The 18,501-nt window shown below is 36.1% G+C and overlaps 1 protein-coding gene across 2 annotated transcripts in view; it reads left to right on the top strand.

Moving 5' to 3' along the window:
* The first annotated feature begins 345 nt into the window (after window positions 1-345).
* lqf (epsin homolog lqf) overlaps window positions 346-18,501 on the top strand; it is a 29,696-nt gene continuing 11,540 nt past the window's right edge. Inside the window, exons 1-2 of one of the 2 annotated variants that reach the window (XM_023390044.2) lie at window positions 346-910; window positions 10,837-10,944. Coding sequence is in view for 1 of the 2 variants with exons in the window: in XM_089589962.1 (XP_089446088.1) it covers window positions 12,729-12,743 (15 nt within the window). In the remaining variant the exon portion in view is untranslated. Of the gene's footprint in view, window positions 911-10,836; window positions 10,945-12,728; window positions 12,744-18,501 lie in introns of those variants that run through there. The other variant, XM_089589962.1, reaches the window with a different exon arrangement.

Below are 18,501 nucleotides of genomic sequence, written 5' to 3'. Positions count from 1 at the left end.
ATCCAATGGTGTTAGTTTGCGGCTGGTTAATAAAAAAAGACAATATGGCACTGCTATAATCACCACATAACTCCTTACCAAAATAAAAAATGACCGAAATATTTTGGATCTCCTCGAATCATAAGGTTCCTTTATTTTGGTGCAAGTGGCGGCTGGTTAAAATTTTGACCATCCTTCGGCCTCAGCTCTTGGTGTATTTGAATGCTATTTCACGAAATTGCATATAATATATACAAAATATACATATACAGCTTTCTTCCACTCACTACACTGTATATATATATAGTAAAACAGACGTACCATATTGTACCATAACCGTACTGTAGTAGTACGTACCACACGGCTGTTGTGCCTGTTGTACGTTGTGGTGTGTGGGTGTGTGTTCATGTGTGACGTTGCCTTCCTCTTTCTCTGTGTTCTCTCTGTCGTACTAAAGTCGTAAGTACGTAAAAGTGTAGTCATCGTCGTCGTAAAAGTTCCAAGTGCATATTCGTCGTCGGTCGTCGTCAACAAAACAGTCTGAAACCTGGGTCCATCATATACGGCAGACGCAAAAACCTATCTTGCCTTCCATAGATCCGTCCCCCTTTAGAGCCTCAAAAGCTCTATATAAGTACCGTGTAGGTTTCTGTTTTCCTGTACGGCTACAGTCTATACAGTATACGCTCTACAGCTGCCACGGTCACATACACAATAAGTATTATCTTTTTCCTTTGCCCATCCTGTCCCCTCCTAATTTTTTTAAACACGTCTTATTGTCCTGTCGTTTTGGAGCAAAAAAAGCTGCTGCTGCTGGTGCCGTCTGCCGTGTACATGCAGGGTACACACATATCTACGTAAATACTGAGATAGAGACTGACTGAACTCTGTAGTGTACTCGTCTACTCGGTGTGCGTGTGCCGTGACGAAGGTAAGTGATGCGCCTCCTTCTGTGCCTATTCTATCGTAAATGTTATCTTAGGTATAGTGTGTAGTTTTTACCCTCTTGCGTTGGGGTATGTACTCACACACCTACCTCGAGGAAAGGCGAGGCTTCCATTTGTGACTATAGCTTCCTGGTGTATTTACTTCGCTTGATGGCACACCTTCCTGTTATCCTTGCGATAGTACGTATTAAATCCAATTATGGTACACCACCTTTTGTACTTCAGCAGTCCCGTGCTGTGCTCTCGTTAGCTCTCTCTTTCTCTCCACGTCCGTCAATCCGTGTCGACGTTTTCTTATCAATGCCTTTTCGTTTCACCGTTGTTAACTCGTAGTCGAGCTTTTGATTGAGAGCATCTAACAGTGCTCCGTTAAAGTTGTGTCAATTTTTTGTCATATGATGTGGAGAAAAGTATAGTCGTGGGTTTAAATTTTGCGTGTGTTAACACTTTTTTGGAGCAAGGACATGGAACATGTGATGAATCATATTATGTTTTACACCCTATTAGACCGAATTGTAAATGACTGCTTGGTACCAACTTAGTAGTTTACTGAATTTATGGGTTACAGGTTGCAGGACTTTGAGGTGAAGAGAAAATTGCTTTGAATGAAATGCTTCGACAGTTGGGAAAGTGCAGTCATGTGTGATTCTTGTAGGAAAGAGTGTAAAAAAAAGGAGGTGTATGTGCGCTGCTCGTGCCTTTTATAATTGCGTGGAACATAGTTCATTATAATGTTTACTTGGCAAGTTTGTGAGAATCGTGCTATAAAGTGTGGGAATGCTTGAATTTATCAATTGCTCCACTCCTAAAGACAGCGACTGTGTATCTTTGGTCATACTTTAAATACATGTTTGCCCAGTTCTTGTGTGATCTAACCAGGTATCAAGAATACTGTTATTATTATTACTATCGTTATTACTTATCATCTAACCCGCTAACAGTTGCATGTTTTAATTGTATTTTTCTTCAGTCCATATCCATTTCTTGCAAAATTTTTAACAGCCATAAGTATTTCTGTCAATTGGACTCTCATTAGAACCTTATGACACTTTTTTCATACTGAATTTAAATTTATTGAAGATAATTCACAATGTATCTAACAAGATTTCTTCATTTTAATTTTAATCTTCTTTTTTTTGTCTTATCAGTTAAACTGATCATTAGTATTGAACCTGTTATCATTTATTTTATCTCATTGAATGTTGTTTAAGGTTTTCAATACTGAGTTGATGTTTTTCCGGTACTAATAAATTTTTGCAGCAAGTTAAAAAAATTTTCACATTATAAAAAATAATAGCTTGTAATTTGTAATTCTTAAATCACAAAATTTACATCATTAATTTAATGTTTTCCGAATCCCATCAAAAAAGGTAAATAACATTATTTTGTATCACTAAAGTTCCCAATTTTTAAAATTATGTTTGTGTATGAGTTGTATTCGTTATTTGCACATTTAACAAAGAACTTTTATTTAAAAAAAAGCGGAGGATGCGAAAATATACACGTACTATGTTCATCTGGTAAATAAGACATCTGAATAAGTATTTTTTATGGTAGGTTTAAGCTTAATCTACAATACAATATCAGTGATAATTATATTTAATGTCCATTTAAAAAAATGACTGGAGTACTAAGCCGTTCTACACCTACTATACATTTTTAATAAAATATTTTTTGCTTTGTTTCATTTACTTTTCCTTATATATTAAAAATCAAAGCCTCAGATTTAGAGAAGGCTTCAATACTTATCGTATTTGTTATGAAGTTTTTAATATTAAAATTATTTTACACTCGTGTGTCAAATTTTGTATATGATTGTTGTTAACAGTTATCTAAAGGTTTACCAACATAAAGCTTTTTCGAGATTTTTTCCCATTTAACAAAGAGACGGCGCTCAAATCTTTAATAAGTGTTGAGCTAATTAAGTTGTCACAATGTAATACGAAACGCTTATTGAAAGTAAGTGCTTTTATGATTATTTATAAAGTTTCTTCATATTTTGATGTAACACAATATTATTAAACATCGTCTGACTTTGATCGGTACTACAGTATTACGCGACGAAGTTTCTTTATTCGAGATTTTATTGGTTTGGCTTGATCACATATGGCTCCTTTGGGAGGGGGTAATTTGTACATGTTATTAACAATCTCAATCAAACTGTATGTATGTGAAATTTTTATTACTAGTTGGAAACACGATTTTACGGTGTTACTGAAATCAAATGACTATCGCTAAAGCACTTGAGAACGAAATAAATTGTGGCCGTCATTGGCAAAATTCCTCTAAAAGCCCATAAGCCACCATGTTAAAGTGACTAGTGGCGCCAGACCTCCCGTCCACCTTCATGCACCCAGCGTATATTCAACATGTCTCCTCCGTTGGTATTCTGGTCCATTTGTTGTTGTTCTTCTTCTTTTTGTTGTTGGTGTTGCCGCATTTGTCCTTTCTTCGGAACTGTCGTATGTTGACGAAGGTATGGTAGTTCCCGTGGATGACGCACCACTTCTTCTTGTTCATTACGTAGATCGAGCTGTCTCTGGTAATCCTTGGCTTTTTCGAACCAATTGGCACGTTCGCGATCTATTTGTTGTTGCATCATTATCAAGTGCTCTCTCTCACGTTCGAGTTCATCCGAAAGTGGTCCATTCCGTGGTAATTGGCGCTCGAAGTCGTTGTCATCGCACTCGAAGTTTTCTTGTTGGTCTCGTTGTTATCGGCGTAACGAAATCCCTTCCTCCATCCGGGTGTACAAGTTTATGATTTTATTAAACTCTGATTCTTCCTTGGTCTTCCTAAGCACATCATCTTTCAATTCTTGACAAACCTGGAGCACATCTTTAAGGAAGCTTTCAAATAGAACGATCGCCTCCTTGATTTCTGTCGCGTTGGCATTAACGACAAATTGTTTCAGGTTTTGACTAAATGGAGTCAATTGGAGGTTGACGTTACTTATCGGGGGTGGATTTTTTTCCGAGCTCACAACTCTTGCCCATTGCGTTAGCGTCGCGCTTTCTTTAAGAAAGTATACGGGAATCATGAAGCAGGTGTTCTTTATCGCTTCGAGAATCCAAATCCACATGACATCGGACTTGTCAATACCGCCGACAACATACGCCATCAGGTGTCCTACCATTACGTTTACGGGCTTCTTTAGCGCATCACGTACATCGTAATGCGTCGTTGTACCCAATAGTTGCAGCGGTTTTTGCTCTCTGAAAACGTCTTTTGTGAGGGAACGGTGCAATTTTCTCAACATTTTTAACAAAAACGTTGCTCGATCACGCGGTGATTCCAACAATTTTTTCCGGGCATCATCATCCGCAACCACATTGCGGTAGATGAAAGTAGCGCTAAAGTGCGTTCGGCCGTTGACGTTAAAGTTCTTTGAACTTTCTTTCAGGCATGCTAAATTTACGCAAGCGGGTGAAGGTCGTAGCCGAATGACGTTTTCCTTGTTGTCAGGTCGTAGGAGAGTGTTCAAATAGACCGACTTCTTCTTATCTTGGAAGCTGCAGATGAAAAACATCAGCCTTTTTCCGCGTCATACACGTGAGTCAGAGTGTTTTGATCGAGCAGTAGTTCAGCTTCTTCACGACATCCTTTACAATTGAAATAAAACGCTGAAATCAAGCAATATTTGATAATTATATATCTTATCGATGCAAAAATCGCGATATGTATTTATTTTGATACTCACCGTCGTCATCGCGTCGACGTGTTTCGAACAATTGTCAATTTACATGAATGCCTTGTGCAGCGCCAGTTCCCAAAGAATTAACGGTAGCTCTACCAGCCCTCGGAACGGCTTCAGCGGCAAGATCATGGGCGACATCGCAGCCGACCAAGTTGAATCGATCAGTCGATCAAGATCTTCCAAAGTATCATACGCTTCAACGATTTCGAACCATATGTCAAGGGCATTGCTGTGGGCATAGACGTAAGATGTTAGTTCGTAAATTCCTTCGACGACTCGTTGCTGGTGTTCTTTGACCTTAGGAGGACCGTAGTCCTTGGAGCCAGACAGCAAAGAATAATTGAAATAACTTTGCTGAACCAAGGCTTTACTCAGCAACATGTGATCTGCTGTTGCTTACGAGTGACCATACAAAACTGTCGGAAACTTGGGACTGTTTCCGAGATGGTGAATGTGTTCATATCCCCGGATGTTGTTTGTCCTTGTTCTTACAAAGGTTGCACGTCGGCCAAATACGTTTTGCAGCTTATCGTAGTCGAGAACAATGTTTGTACCATGTGGAGCTTGTATCGTCACTCAAAATGAACCTGTATGGTCACAACATTTTCCTTGTCGTGATGTTCTCTCAAGCTGTCTCGTATCACATCAAGCATCATGTCCGGCTTACCCTTCAATCCGTGGCAGGCTTTGTAAACAAACACATCGAGGACGTTCTTAGTCGTGCGCACAAACTCGTGCGTAAAAAAGTCCATACTGCGAGTAAATGCAGCATAATAACTTTCGTGTAGCGTAAAAGCGGATAAAGTAGTTATCTTTCATTCTCGTGGCCATTCTTTTGCAGTTTTTCATAATCGATACTTATTATTTTCATATGAATAACCTCGTTTCGATAAGCAGTTCGCAAGTAAGTAGTTCTGGGTTCGTGTCCTTCTATTGGTTTCTTTGGTCGATGATCATCCTCGTTGTTCCAATGTAGGTGTGGTAGCGAGCGTAGTAGCTGATGAGATTGATGATTTCGGCGGTGGTGGTGGTGCCGTTACTAGTCATAGTAGCGCTAGTGGTATCAAACAAAGTTATCTTAATCTGTAATTCAAAAGTACTGACGTGAAAATCATATACATTAAACATTGAGTAAAGTAAGAGCTGCTTTAACGGACGAATCTCATTAGACTTGTCCGTCAGAGCTTGTACTCTCCAATAGACCTGGAAAGCATAAACATTAGTCAGCTCGGAAAGGTCGGCGGTTTTTTACCCCACCTTTTGCCACCTCGGTACCTTTCGAGTCAACCGCTCACGTATAACTCTACCTAACCAACTATCTGTTTGGGTTATTGGTTTATATACTTTATTTACATTAGATATAAAATTTTAATGTATTGATAAACTGAAAATATTTTACATTACGTGTCAACACACTACGGTGCTCCATTCAGTAAATCTTGGGCGAAGACGAGATGGGGCCGTTAATAACTAATAATTTCAACGATCGTGTATCAAAATTTTGTCATTTCTGAATAATTTTTTGAATTATTGAAGTACGATAAATAGTCTATTGAACTAAAAGATATCTCTATTTTAAAGTTAAAAAAGTTACTTTATATTTTAGATAATTTTGTAATTAATAGTCATTATTCGGTTTTAAAACTTTAGGAACGAAAAAATTTTATTCTCAAAAACGACCATTCTGTTATTTAAACTGATTTCTACTAAGGCATGGGTGATCCATCAATTTTCTGGATTTAAGGTAATAATAACCTTGACTGTAGGCTATAAAAAACTCATTGAAAGAGTGGAAGTAGACATATTTTAATTTGGGAAATACCAGACACTTAGCACATGTGTATGTATTTATATCTGTCATTTGACGTCAGATCTTGTTTAATATAAAAAGTGTTACTGATTCAACTGTGTGATTTAAGGTGCGAGTATGAATGTATGCATTTACACCTGCCAGTCTAAAAAATTAGTGCTTATATCGAGAGTCATAGTGCATCTACATTATAAGCACTTGCTTGCAGTGCCCAGGTGTTAAAAATAGGTATTAAGGTACATGTGAAGTGTGTGAGGAACAATGATGTTTAGAATATAAAAACTTCATTCTTTTTTGCTTTTTATTTTCAAATTTGAGCTACCACTAAGTTTAAAACGTGTAGTATAATAATAATTTCGTTTGTGTGTCTTATTTTTTTTTTTTTTGTATGTGAGAACGTATTTCTTATCCAATAATCTCAATATCTGCACACACATGCATGCACGCACACATACATACAGTAGCGTTATTCTAATAGACTCCTAGCCTATTAGTGAAGCGTCAGGGTATTGATTGTTCATCGCTTACAATTTCAAATGAAAAATTCATGAAACTCGTAAAAACCGATGCCTGTGAGGAGTAAGTATACGAAATAACATTTTTGTGCTTGCAGCTAATAAAAAATTGCGAAATTTGATAACAGGTGTTCTACTGCATGATACTTTTCGTTAGCTGGAATGATAAAAATAATGTTTACACATATTTTTTTTGTTTCAATAATATAAATTTAAAATATTGTAATATGGAATTTCTAATAGTTTTCTATTGATCTATTTATTTATTTATTTTTACTCGGTCACCGCGACAACCTCTAGTCACCAGGGTCACCCACTCACCACGTATGTGTGGGGGTGTATTGCCGCACCCAGTTATCAATCACCTAACTGCACCAGTGGTGTATTGGGTCTACTCGCCACTGTGTAGCCTTTTCGCGTACAAGGCTCCATATTTCAGGACGTCCACTCCTCACCTGTTTAACCGGTGATTCCAGCCTGGTACCTGGTATTGGATCTGCGAATCCCTATTCATTCTCTCGGAGCCGATGCAGAGGCTGCGCCCTCTGAATCAGATATTTGACAAAAGTTCTTGCACGTAAACAAAAGTCTCATATCAAGGGGCTGTTTGTGATTGGCAGTCTAGAGAGAGGACAAAGATCATCTCTTGCAGCCTCTTTCAGTGAGTCTGCCAATCGCAAGTAGCTATATGAATGTGTGTATGGATGCTCTAAGCCGTTTGTTTACATGCAAGAACCTTTGTCAAATATCTGATACAGAGGACCTCTGCATCGGCTCGAAGTGAATAGCTCTAACACTGTTTTGAAATTAACCCAGGCCCGTAAACCTGTGGGGCAAGGAAAATACTCAGAAATCACTCTGAAAGAAGATTCCATAGACAAACCCACCCCGAAACAGGTGGGGTTTCATAGCAACTTTTTCCGATGAAAATAGTTTTTGAAAAATCTGCGTTCACCGGAAATCGAACCCATTATCCCTGTAACAGTGTTGTGTCAGTACCAAGCACGCTAACCACTAGCCAACGTCCGCCCACGATCACAAAGTACGACTTTGTGACCTTGGAAAGAAAAACGACGTTCGCACTTTGGGCACAAATATACTAAAAGGGCGAGATTTTTTTACTCTGCACCCACGGCATGAAAACTACTATTTTCGCATTTTTATCGAACTCTGCCTAATGTCTATCCTCCAATTTAACACCACTTCCCTCTAAATATTAAAAGTATGTACACTGGAGGCACTTTAATTCGTTAAGATGAAAATTCTAATATTCGATTCCCATTGGCTAATTTGATCACATAACCTCTCTCATTGATAAATTTTATACTTTTCGCTCAACGAATTAAACTGCCTCCAGTGTACGTAAGATTTTTTTAATTGAAGACTGCAATCAATCTGAGATCTGAGTCCTGATCGGTCCTGGTGAGCTGATTTTTCAACATTAGAGAAGCGTAGATAAATTTTCAATTTTAAATAATTTGGGGTTACTTCATCATCTTGAAGTTACTGACAAATAGTTCAGGGGATAAGAGCTCAATGAAATGCTAATGCTAAGTTAAAAGCGAGTCATAGCTCAGAATAGAAACAAAACCTTCACCGTCTCTCGTCAGCAAACGATAAGTTGATTGTTGCGCTTACGTTTCTTATGCTTTCCAGTTATACGTACAAACATGCGTCAAAGAATAAAAAAAATTTTGAAAAAAAAAAAAATGCTTTTAGTCCCAAGAGAGACTTAATCTTCACCAATCAATAAGTGGAATGTAATGTTATATATAGGCTCACGGCTGCTAAGGAGTTGTAGTACTCTTGCAGCTTAATATCATTATAGGCTGCGGCTGCACGTGGGGGTAGTCCGACAGGGAATCCTTACATCAACTCTTCTCCCCGTTCCTCTCAACACCTCTTTCTCTTGTAAATTTTTTATGTGTGCACGTCTATAATATAGGTGTGGGTGCGAGTGGGTATGCTTGTGTACACGTGGCCTATTGATTGCATGAAAGGGAGTAAATCGAATAACTATATCGACGTCGTAAGGTAAAAGTTCCAGTACGTGAACACTTTTTTCATAAAGTCTTTGTTTTCTCATTTTTATCGAATTTCTGAATTGCCTAACGACAAAACAGTCATTGCACCAGTAAGTTTATATTTTTTCTTATCAAAAGAAAACAAAAAAGTTTTTCTACGTTGCGTATACAATAAATAACTTAACTTTAAATTTTCTTTATCAATGAGCTAGTAGATGAACAGCGTGTTCAGGTATTGGTACCGATACGTATTTTTGACCGAGTACTTGAACATCCCATGTTAATTAAATGGGAGAGAGGTTATGTTAGCTGCCTTCTACTGATTTCGATTTTTATTATGTATTGCAAATAACCAAATCGAAATTTTTTTTTCTAATTTCATTGGTAACATATTATGAAAACTACAACGACTGGCTTGACATACTATTATTATTGATTACCAGTGATTTCAATCGTTTTTATGTGTTCGAGTACTGGGAATAGGTAAAACCTAATGGTACCAGTACCTGAACAGTCTCACAAGCCACCTCATACAAGTTGCACGAATAAATAATTTTTTTCTCGTTAAGTATAAAGACTTACTGAAATATAAATTTTGTTTTATCTAAAAAACATTTAAAGGATATCAGAAACATTTTTTTTTATCCACTTAAATTGAAAATAGTTTATTCAAGCTGTTCAATCTACTGGTGCAATTTAAGGAAGTGTTCACGTACTGGTACTTTTACCTTATGTCGTTTCGCTGCCTCGTTCGCTGCGTCATCGGCAATGAACCGGCGGTTCTCAGTATTATTGTTCGCAAAAAATTTTGGCAAACAGTTTTAACTTTTAGTATGAATACGTCACTACTTTTCCTTCTTGGTACGTGAAGGAATATACGTTATTGTTGTCATTAACATCATTTCGAGCATCATTTTGCAAAAAAAATTTTAATCGTAGGGGAACGAAAGGCAGTTGGTACAAGAGTAACCAGTAATACACAAACTTGCTGGGGGTGAAAGCTTTATTCCCTGGGTTCAGGTGGTTGGGGGAATAATCGAGATGATATAAGCGCCCATGGTGAACTTGTAGTGCAATTCCGGTGCCAAAGCTTGCAAACGACGCCATCAACGTGTATGCATGTACATCACGGACTGTTCAGTGTATATTTGAGGAAATATCCCTGAAGAGTCTAGAGACTCATACGCCAGCTGATAAATGTTGGGATAAACTCAACAAAATTTTCACAACAATGCATAGATCTTCGTGCCACCTGCCCTTCTATCAACGTACTTTAGCCTTACGACTGTCATTCAGTACGGTACATTTGAAATTGTCGGTGTATTTTTTAGGAAATATATTTTTCTCAGCGTCCATCTTTTTTTGTCATTCATTGCTTTGTATTAGTTTCACATGCATACATAGCTGGATTAATTAACTGCAATGTCGCGAGCATGCTTATTCTGTAAAAGTTCTCGCTATCTCAATTATACTTTTGTTACACTTACCAATACCACACAAGATTTTATAACAATAGATATTGATAAAGTATAACTGTATAAATGCATGAGTAGGTAGTGTATAGATACGTAATATTGATTTGATGACCGGATAAACATCTTACTACGATCTGTCACTGATGTATGTATACTTAGTATGATTGTACCTGTTCAGCTCATCCAACGAGAGAAAAATAAATGCGTACAGAGAGATAAGATAGGCCCTCCTCATTCATATACGTTTTGTCATCGGCCATAACAATTTTCATCCATTCCACTCTTTATGTTATATAGTGGAAGCCTCGCTGACCCAACGATAGAAGAAAAAACAATACGTCATGTATCACTAGTTTATTAATGGTTGTTGTGAATTTTTTATTTTACAGATTGGAGGACCGACCGAAGAAGCGGCAGTATTGGAAGAAGAATCGAACTCTTTTTTTCGGAAAGTGGCTTGTTGCTGAGTGGCCTGGTGACAAAATAAACCAATAAACGTGAGTAACGGCGAGCCCATGCAATGTCTGAAGCATGGAAAATTGCCAGTTTTAGTAAATTCTCTGCTACAATACTGCTGACGAAAGCAGTTTTTCTGGTTTTCAATTTTTTTATTTTTTTGAAGTGAAAACTTCTTATAGCGCGTCGGGCACTTTTGTGGGTGAGCATTTTCAGCCGTTCTCGCGACAGACGAGATTTTACACAGATATACTCCGCGTGTATTCTTTTAATATATGTATACTGTACGCGCTCTTTGCATGGGCATTCGTTCGTGCTCTCGTGACAGACGAGATTACATACCTATATGTATACTCAGAGTGTATAGGTATGCGAGAGCGCTGCTGCAGCAGCGTTGGTCTGAGCATATCACAGTTCATGCTTGATCGCACATAGCGCCGCTGGCTGGATCTCACCGTGAACTACTTGGCGCGAGAATTCAAATTCAAAATCGTATGATTTTTTCAGCAGACAGTAAGGCGCAGAAATTCAAATTCGAAAGAAATCTTTGCATGTATTGGCTAATTAATGCCTAAAAATATTGGATAATGTATGATTATAGAGATCAAGAGGTCGTCTATAAGAGAGAAAAAAGGTGTTTCGTCCCGAGAGCACGCCATGACTCATCAGTAAGGCTAATGACGTGCTCCCTGCCTTAGACACAGAAGAGGTGTGGGCTTAGAGTGACTCGATCGCGCTTATATATGAATCGTGCGAGAATTTCGCCGCTTGACGGGAGCGAATATCAGGGGCTTGGCCACCTGGCGAGTAGAGCCCGAAGCGCGAGAGATGTGAGACGCCACATGATTACATACATAAATAGTATAAGGTAAAAGTACGTAATATGAAACGTGCCCATATTATGAAAAGTCAAGATTAAATAATCATGAAAATTTTAATAATAAAAATAAAATATACTGAAGAATCTCTATAATACTACCGTATCAAATTAACAAAAATAGTAAACAATTTCAAACATTATTATATTGAAAAATATATTATTACGAATCCGGTTTTCATAAAACGGACAGTTTGAAACATAACCTGCAATATATGATGTTCCTATTTATGAAACGCACGAGCCCATTTAATTAACATGTAAATTTCATAATTGGGACTTGTGTCTCATAAATATGGACACAACTTTTTAGCTATTCCATGGTTATGGACATTTTTATCGTGTCAATATTTGCTTATAAAATTATTTTTTTACATCTAAATTTCATTTCAAAAATGTAAATTTGTTCAGAGGAGCATAGCGCTTCTATTAAAACCAAAAATTATGGACGTTTGACTATTTTTTTTATTTAATATTGGTCGATGAAACGTAACAATCGAAATTTGTATCCATAATACGTACTTTTACCTTACCAAGAATTCTTTCGAATTTGAATTTCCGCGCCTACTGTCTGTTGAAAAAATCATACGATTTTGAATTCAAATTCTCGCGTGAATTAGTTCTCGGTGGGATCCAGTCAGCGGCGCTATGTGCGATCAAGCATGAACTGTGAGCGTGGAATAATGCTCAAACCAACGCTGATACGCAGTCTTTGCATGGGCATTCGTTTGTGCCCTCGCGACAGACGAGATTGAGAGTTTTTTATATTTATTTTATAAATGAATATTAAACGGAAAATTCATTTATTTAAATATTTCATTTGACTTGTGTTACTGTTATGGTATTGTGTTAAAAAAATTGATAAATTTTGTATTTACTATTTACTAATATTTACTCATTTAAATAAAACCACTTCCTTCGAATATAGTTTCTATATTATTATACTTCATGTCCATTCAAAAAGTGCCCACATTGCTTTGATAAACTTGATTTCTTATTAGTTTTCACTTCTGCCTGCACTCCCGGAGTGCTACTTGTACTTGATTTTTTTTTTTATTGATGGTTCGAAATTTGCACGATACACTGTAAATCCAAGCGTGTGAAATTAAACGTTTAAAGCGTGTAGATACAATTTTTGTTTTCTATACAATATATCGTGGTGGCTTGGATCAGTATATTACGCACGTAGTGAGCGAGGTTAAGAATATCTTAGATTCCACGTGAATACTTAAACGCACGAGGCGAAGCCGAGGGTAGTTAACGTGAAATCTAATGCATTTCTTAACCTCCGAACGTGGTGCGTATTCTGTTTTTCATAAATCCTACACCGAGAGAAGAGATTTTCCTCCCGCTGAAAGATTGTATCAAACCTGCTTAAATAGAAAACTCGTTGCATTTTTGATAATGATTTACATCTCTTTTCGTTACATTAAAAAAAATTGAGTAAAAAAAGATTGGTTTCCGAGTGTTGGTTTGTGTCTGGATGAATCACCTTTACGGAGGTTTATGCGTGAATCGGAAAATGACGTAGCAAAGTGAAACTTGAAAAGTTTGTTGGTTAAGTTATTAGATACTAGTATGAGAAATTTTAGAGTCATTGAAAGACATAATAATAAGTAGTTTTAAAATAGTCTTTCAATGTGAAATCTCATGGCCATGCGTAGTTTTAACATCGTTAGTCATAAGAACAGTGGAGGTGATAAGCCTGAAACGCTCAACTGCCCAATGATGTGTAAAAAATTAAGTACACCTTAAATATAGGAAAAATAAAAAGATACTGAATGACGAAGTTATATACTTACGCAGTTGGTTAAGTTGGATCAGTAACTATGCACGTCGGTAGGGAGCAAAAATCGCGTACCGCGATAATTACAGAAACAACTACTACTTTTATTCATATAATACATACATTGAAAAATATTTTTCCATCAGTGAAAGTACGTTAAAAATCATTCATTAAAAAAAAAATTGTATTATACTTATGTGTACATTTTGTTTGCTTGTTTTCATTTTTAGTAGAAGCTATATTTTTTTTAAATTAATTTGACGTGGCCGTGTACTGTTCGTATATTAGTTAGCTTTATTTATTCCTAACATTACCGCTATAGTTTTGGTTGATGGTGATTCTGTTCGAGATAGGATATTGAATATATATTTTACCATGTCGGACATTCGAAAAGGTAAAGGGCTCCGAAAACCGCTAAAAATTGATTAAGTGCTTGGGGTATAATACTTATCACGAAATTGGTTTTTACCACATAGTTTAGATGAAAGAATCTTTTTATTTTTTATTTTTTATTTATCAAATAACCTACCCGACAAGAGTATGATCCGAAGGCTAAGACCAGGGCCTGGCCAGGCAAGCCTTACATCGATGCCAGGGCCTGGTCAGGCTTAAATGTAGAGTACATTACACGATGTAATGAGTTTTACCCCAGGCTATGATCAAGCCCTAGCCAGGGTATATGTATACATCGACGCCCCGGGAAGACTATTCCCTGCTTCAAAGCCTGGACGAAGACTATGCCCTTTTCTGGAGTCTAGACGAAAACTATGCCCTTTTGTCTGTTCCAGACGAAAACTATGCCCTTTTAGGATCCCGGACGAAGACTATGCCCTTTTCCGGAGTTCGGACGAAGACTGTGCCCTTTTCTCGCGCTCGGACGAAAACTATGCCCTTTTGGAGTCCCGGACGAAGACTATGCCCTTTTCCGGAGTTCGGACGAAGACTATGCCCTTTTCTCGCGCTCGGACGAAAACTATGCCCTTTTTTCGAGTCCGGATGAAAACTATTCCCCCCGTTTTTTCTAGTCCGTGTTAAGACTATTACATTTTTTCCGAGTCTGGACGAAGATATTGACTTTTTCTGGAGCCGCGATGAAGTACAATTCATTTAAGCTCACCGTACATTTGTTTTTGTAATTAGATATATAGTCAAATATACTTATATAGTGGTTGTTGTTTACATTTACATAAATAATTGTAAATAATAATACAAACTCAGGAATCGTTTTATAAGCATAGTAATTTGCAATTGATGAATATGAAAGACTCTTTTAGAAATTCGAAGTGATCAGTGATCCGTTGGAGGCGAAATGTAAGAAAATAAATAAATACAAGTAAAGTGTATTTAAATTTTCTTGCGTTGATTTATTGATGCGCAACGTTTCGCTGACAATATGCGTCAGCCTCATCAGGCGCAGGTACGCGAGAATTCGTAAGTTTGGTTGACTTACTCGTCACCTGTCGTGCTGTCGACTAACAAATCAAAGACTCTTTTATGTTTTATTTTCAAATTTAATTTCTTTTCTACATTTTTGTTGATTACAATAAGTAACTAATATAATTATTGTAAGTTGAAGTTAAAAAATTAATAAAATTTGTACAATTCGTGATATAATAAAATATAATATTCGTAAGAAAATTGAGAAAAAAGTAAACTTTTTTTTATTAATTAATGTTTGCAAGACATTAATATTTAGATTGCAAAGTATTTTTTAACACAAGAATAAATTAGCAAGTTTAAATTAATTACAGTTATTGTTATGTACAATTCACGGAATCGTTTGAAAAAAGCTCAAAAACTCCTTTTTTCAAACACTTACCAAAACTCCAAACACTGAAGCCGTTAGACCTGCTAAGAATAATGATTACGTGTTATTTTTTTACAAAGACGTCTGTAGATTCACGTGCATGTGAATCTCGATGTGAAAATAAAACTTATAACAAACGTTTTGACACAAGTATCGCAAAATCTTAAAATGTTTAATCGTTTTCAAAAGCTTCGTATTCGTGAGCTTCTTTCAGTGTACTAGTAACTGTTACCCACCCACCAAAAGCATAAATCAGCAAATCTGGAGGGTTTTTTTTGTTTAGGAAAAGTAAAACACAAAAGGGGTTAGTAATTAACATTGGGGTGTTTTTTAACTTAGTTTCCATCTGAACTCGAAAAAAAGGGTATAGTCTTCGTCCGGGGCCAAAAAAAGGGCATAGTTTTCGTCCGGGTTTGAGAAAAGTGCATAGTCTTCGCCCGGGCTCGAAAAAAAGGGTATAGTCTTCGTCCGGGACCAAAAAAAGGGCATAGTTTTCGTCTGGACTAGAAAAAAGGGCATAGTCTTCGCCCGGAACGTCGAAAGGGCATAGTTTTCGTCCAGGGCCAATTAGGGAATAGTCTTCGCCCGGGGCGTCGACATGTGTGTGAACATCTCTATACTTGAAAATCGGTCTAACGTTGAATATTTGTTTTACTCGCATTCGTATAGTAATCATACAATATTAAGCTTAATTTTTTAGTCTCAAAATTTGCACATTCTCAGAATTTTGCCTTTTAGTCGTTCAATTTTTCCACTCATAATTCGTTTAGTTTATAGATAAAGAAACGAATGAACAAGCATAAACAAACAGAAGATTAATGGAAGCGTATGTGCGTGCGTATGTGTACATATATACATACAAACTCATTACAATACTGGCCAGGGCCTAAGCGTTGAGCTACGGCTGTCTAGCGGTCATTTCTTGTTGGGTAATGTTACTCTCGGTCTTCTTAAATAAAAAATCCATGTGCTACTTGTTGCTTCTTAAAGTGCAGCCATGCCTAGTTGCGAACAAATTAGAGTTCATTAAACGCGAACTAGTGTGAATCAAACAATAAAAGTATACTTAAAGCTGTACCGTTACTCTGGCCTTGATGCTCTTCGAATTTCGTAGAATGATATGGTAGGATGAATTTATTTAGCTAATTTATTTATTTAGCTTTGATAACCAAAGGAACTACCTATAAATTAATATACGCATTTATTTGAAATGAGCACTTACATTAAATTTTTTCAAAGAAAACATGAAAACAATTATTATATGAAAGTAGTTATTATAAAATCGTGCATTCATACGTTGAATGATGTACTGCCTATTTATGGTACAAAACGTAATTAAATATTTTTAAATGTTTCATTAGTTAACATAGCTACCTGATACGATGCTTTTGTCCTCGTATAATATTTAAGGTAAAACCACACTTTAATCTCCGGGTACTTACAGAAAGTCGTGTCGAAATCACCAGCCCGTTACATCGATCGATATTAACTGTATAGACATTTTATATGTACGTATACGTATCGCTACGACTAACCATGCGCTAAAGTATCGTATCAAGTGTTCTTATGTCTATGTAACGTTTGATAATTTTTTTTTTTTTTTTTTTTTTTCATTTTCTTTCAGTTGTAACCATGAAAATTTCGGGATTGAATGTTTATTTCCTCTTTTAAAACTCATTTTTGTATTTTAGGGATTAAAATGAATAACTTTTTCTAAAACCATTTCAAAAACTCTTTTCTAATTTCAAGTTATGAATAATATGTATAGGTGTAAGTTACTGGTACGGAAAAACAAATAAAATTTACTGTATCAAATTAATCCTCCTATATGATTTTTCTTACAAATGATTGCAAAATAATAAAACAATAAATAATTAAAATAATAAAATAATAGATAATTAAACTACAGTTGATAAAAAATTTAAATCTCTTGATTTCATACTTTCAAATTGGATACTGTAAAGTAATGCATTAGCCTAAAATCCCTTGAACTTGAAAGTGATGTATTAGAAATACTTTAGTACTCAATATAGAAGACAAATTGTAGATACTTGAACAGAAAAATAATATTTGTTTTCTTTACATCTTACATTTCATACAATTATTTGATGGAGGTAAAATACTGTAATATCCACGGCGTATACAAAAATCTTCAGAAACGCAGTTTTTGTAGTAAAAATTACTGCAGTAATTTTTTTCACGTATTATCCAATCAGTATAACCGTAATCAAACGATTTATATAAGTGTAATGAAATAAATAACTGCAGTCCAACATAAAAGTTATAGAATAAAATTCAACATAAATTTTATTTTTTATTCACCGTTTAAGTAACTGCGAGTAACTGTTAACATAAACATGTCACAGCGTCGTGACTTCGCCGTAAATTTGATTCTTACTTAAAATAAAAGGATGTAATGCACTTTTTCTCTCCTCATAGTCCACAAGTTAAGTTTTCCGCAAAACGTTCTTGTCGAAATCTTCAGTCGTTATATATGTGTTCCTTCATATATGTGATTCATGTAATATAAATGTATAGTATATTATAAAACGAGTGCACAAATCTGGTAATTTACGTGCAAGTATAAATTATTAAATGAAAATCACATCACAAGCTGAGTAAAATACCGTCTGCTCAACTTTTCCACTAACCGTCGGTATGCGAACACTCGTGTGTGAAGTAGTAATTACTTTGCGCAGAGAACTGTATTCGAGTAGTTAGCGCACTATGCGTAGGCTTATATATGTACTCTTAAACCTTGCAAATTTTTTTTTTTTTTTTCTAATATATATTTATTAGGATAATGGATTTTTTGTTTTACATATATTATCTTTCCGGCAGTAATTTACTCCGATATTGTTAAAATACAGCAACAACGTATTTAATTCGCAGTCTTGATTTGCAGAGCAAGTCTCGCTTCCATGATCGTATACGAACTCTCAACTGCCCATCTCAAGATTAAAAGTTATGACAGCAACCTAAATTTTACCTAAAGGTTTATAAATTCTTACGTGCTATTATCGAAAATCGTTGAATATTAATTTTTACGTGCACAATTTTTTAATTCAACTGCTCATGTTGCGTTAGTGAAATTGTATAAGTATATTGATGTTTGCTTTGAAAAATTC

Source organism: Copidosoma floridanum, unplaced genomic scaffold (genome assembly GCF_036245765.1).
Source record: "Copidosoma floridanum isolate Cflo_tuat_1 unplaced genomic scaffold, Cflo_Japanese_pri ptg000011l, whole genome shotgun sequence".
Classification (NCBI taxonomy): domain Eukaryota; kingdom Metazoa; phylum Arthropoda; class Insecta; order Hymenoptera; family Encyrtidae; genus Copidosoma; species Copidosoma floridanum.
The sequence above is the reverse complement of the archived record's forward strand: the minus strand, read 5'-3'. Positions and strand labels throughout refer to the sequence as shown.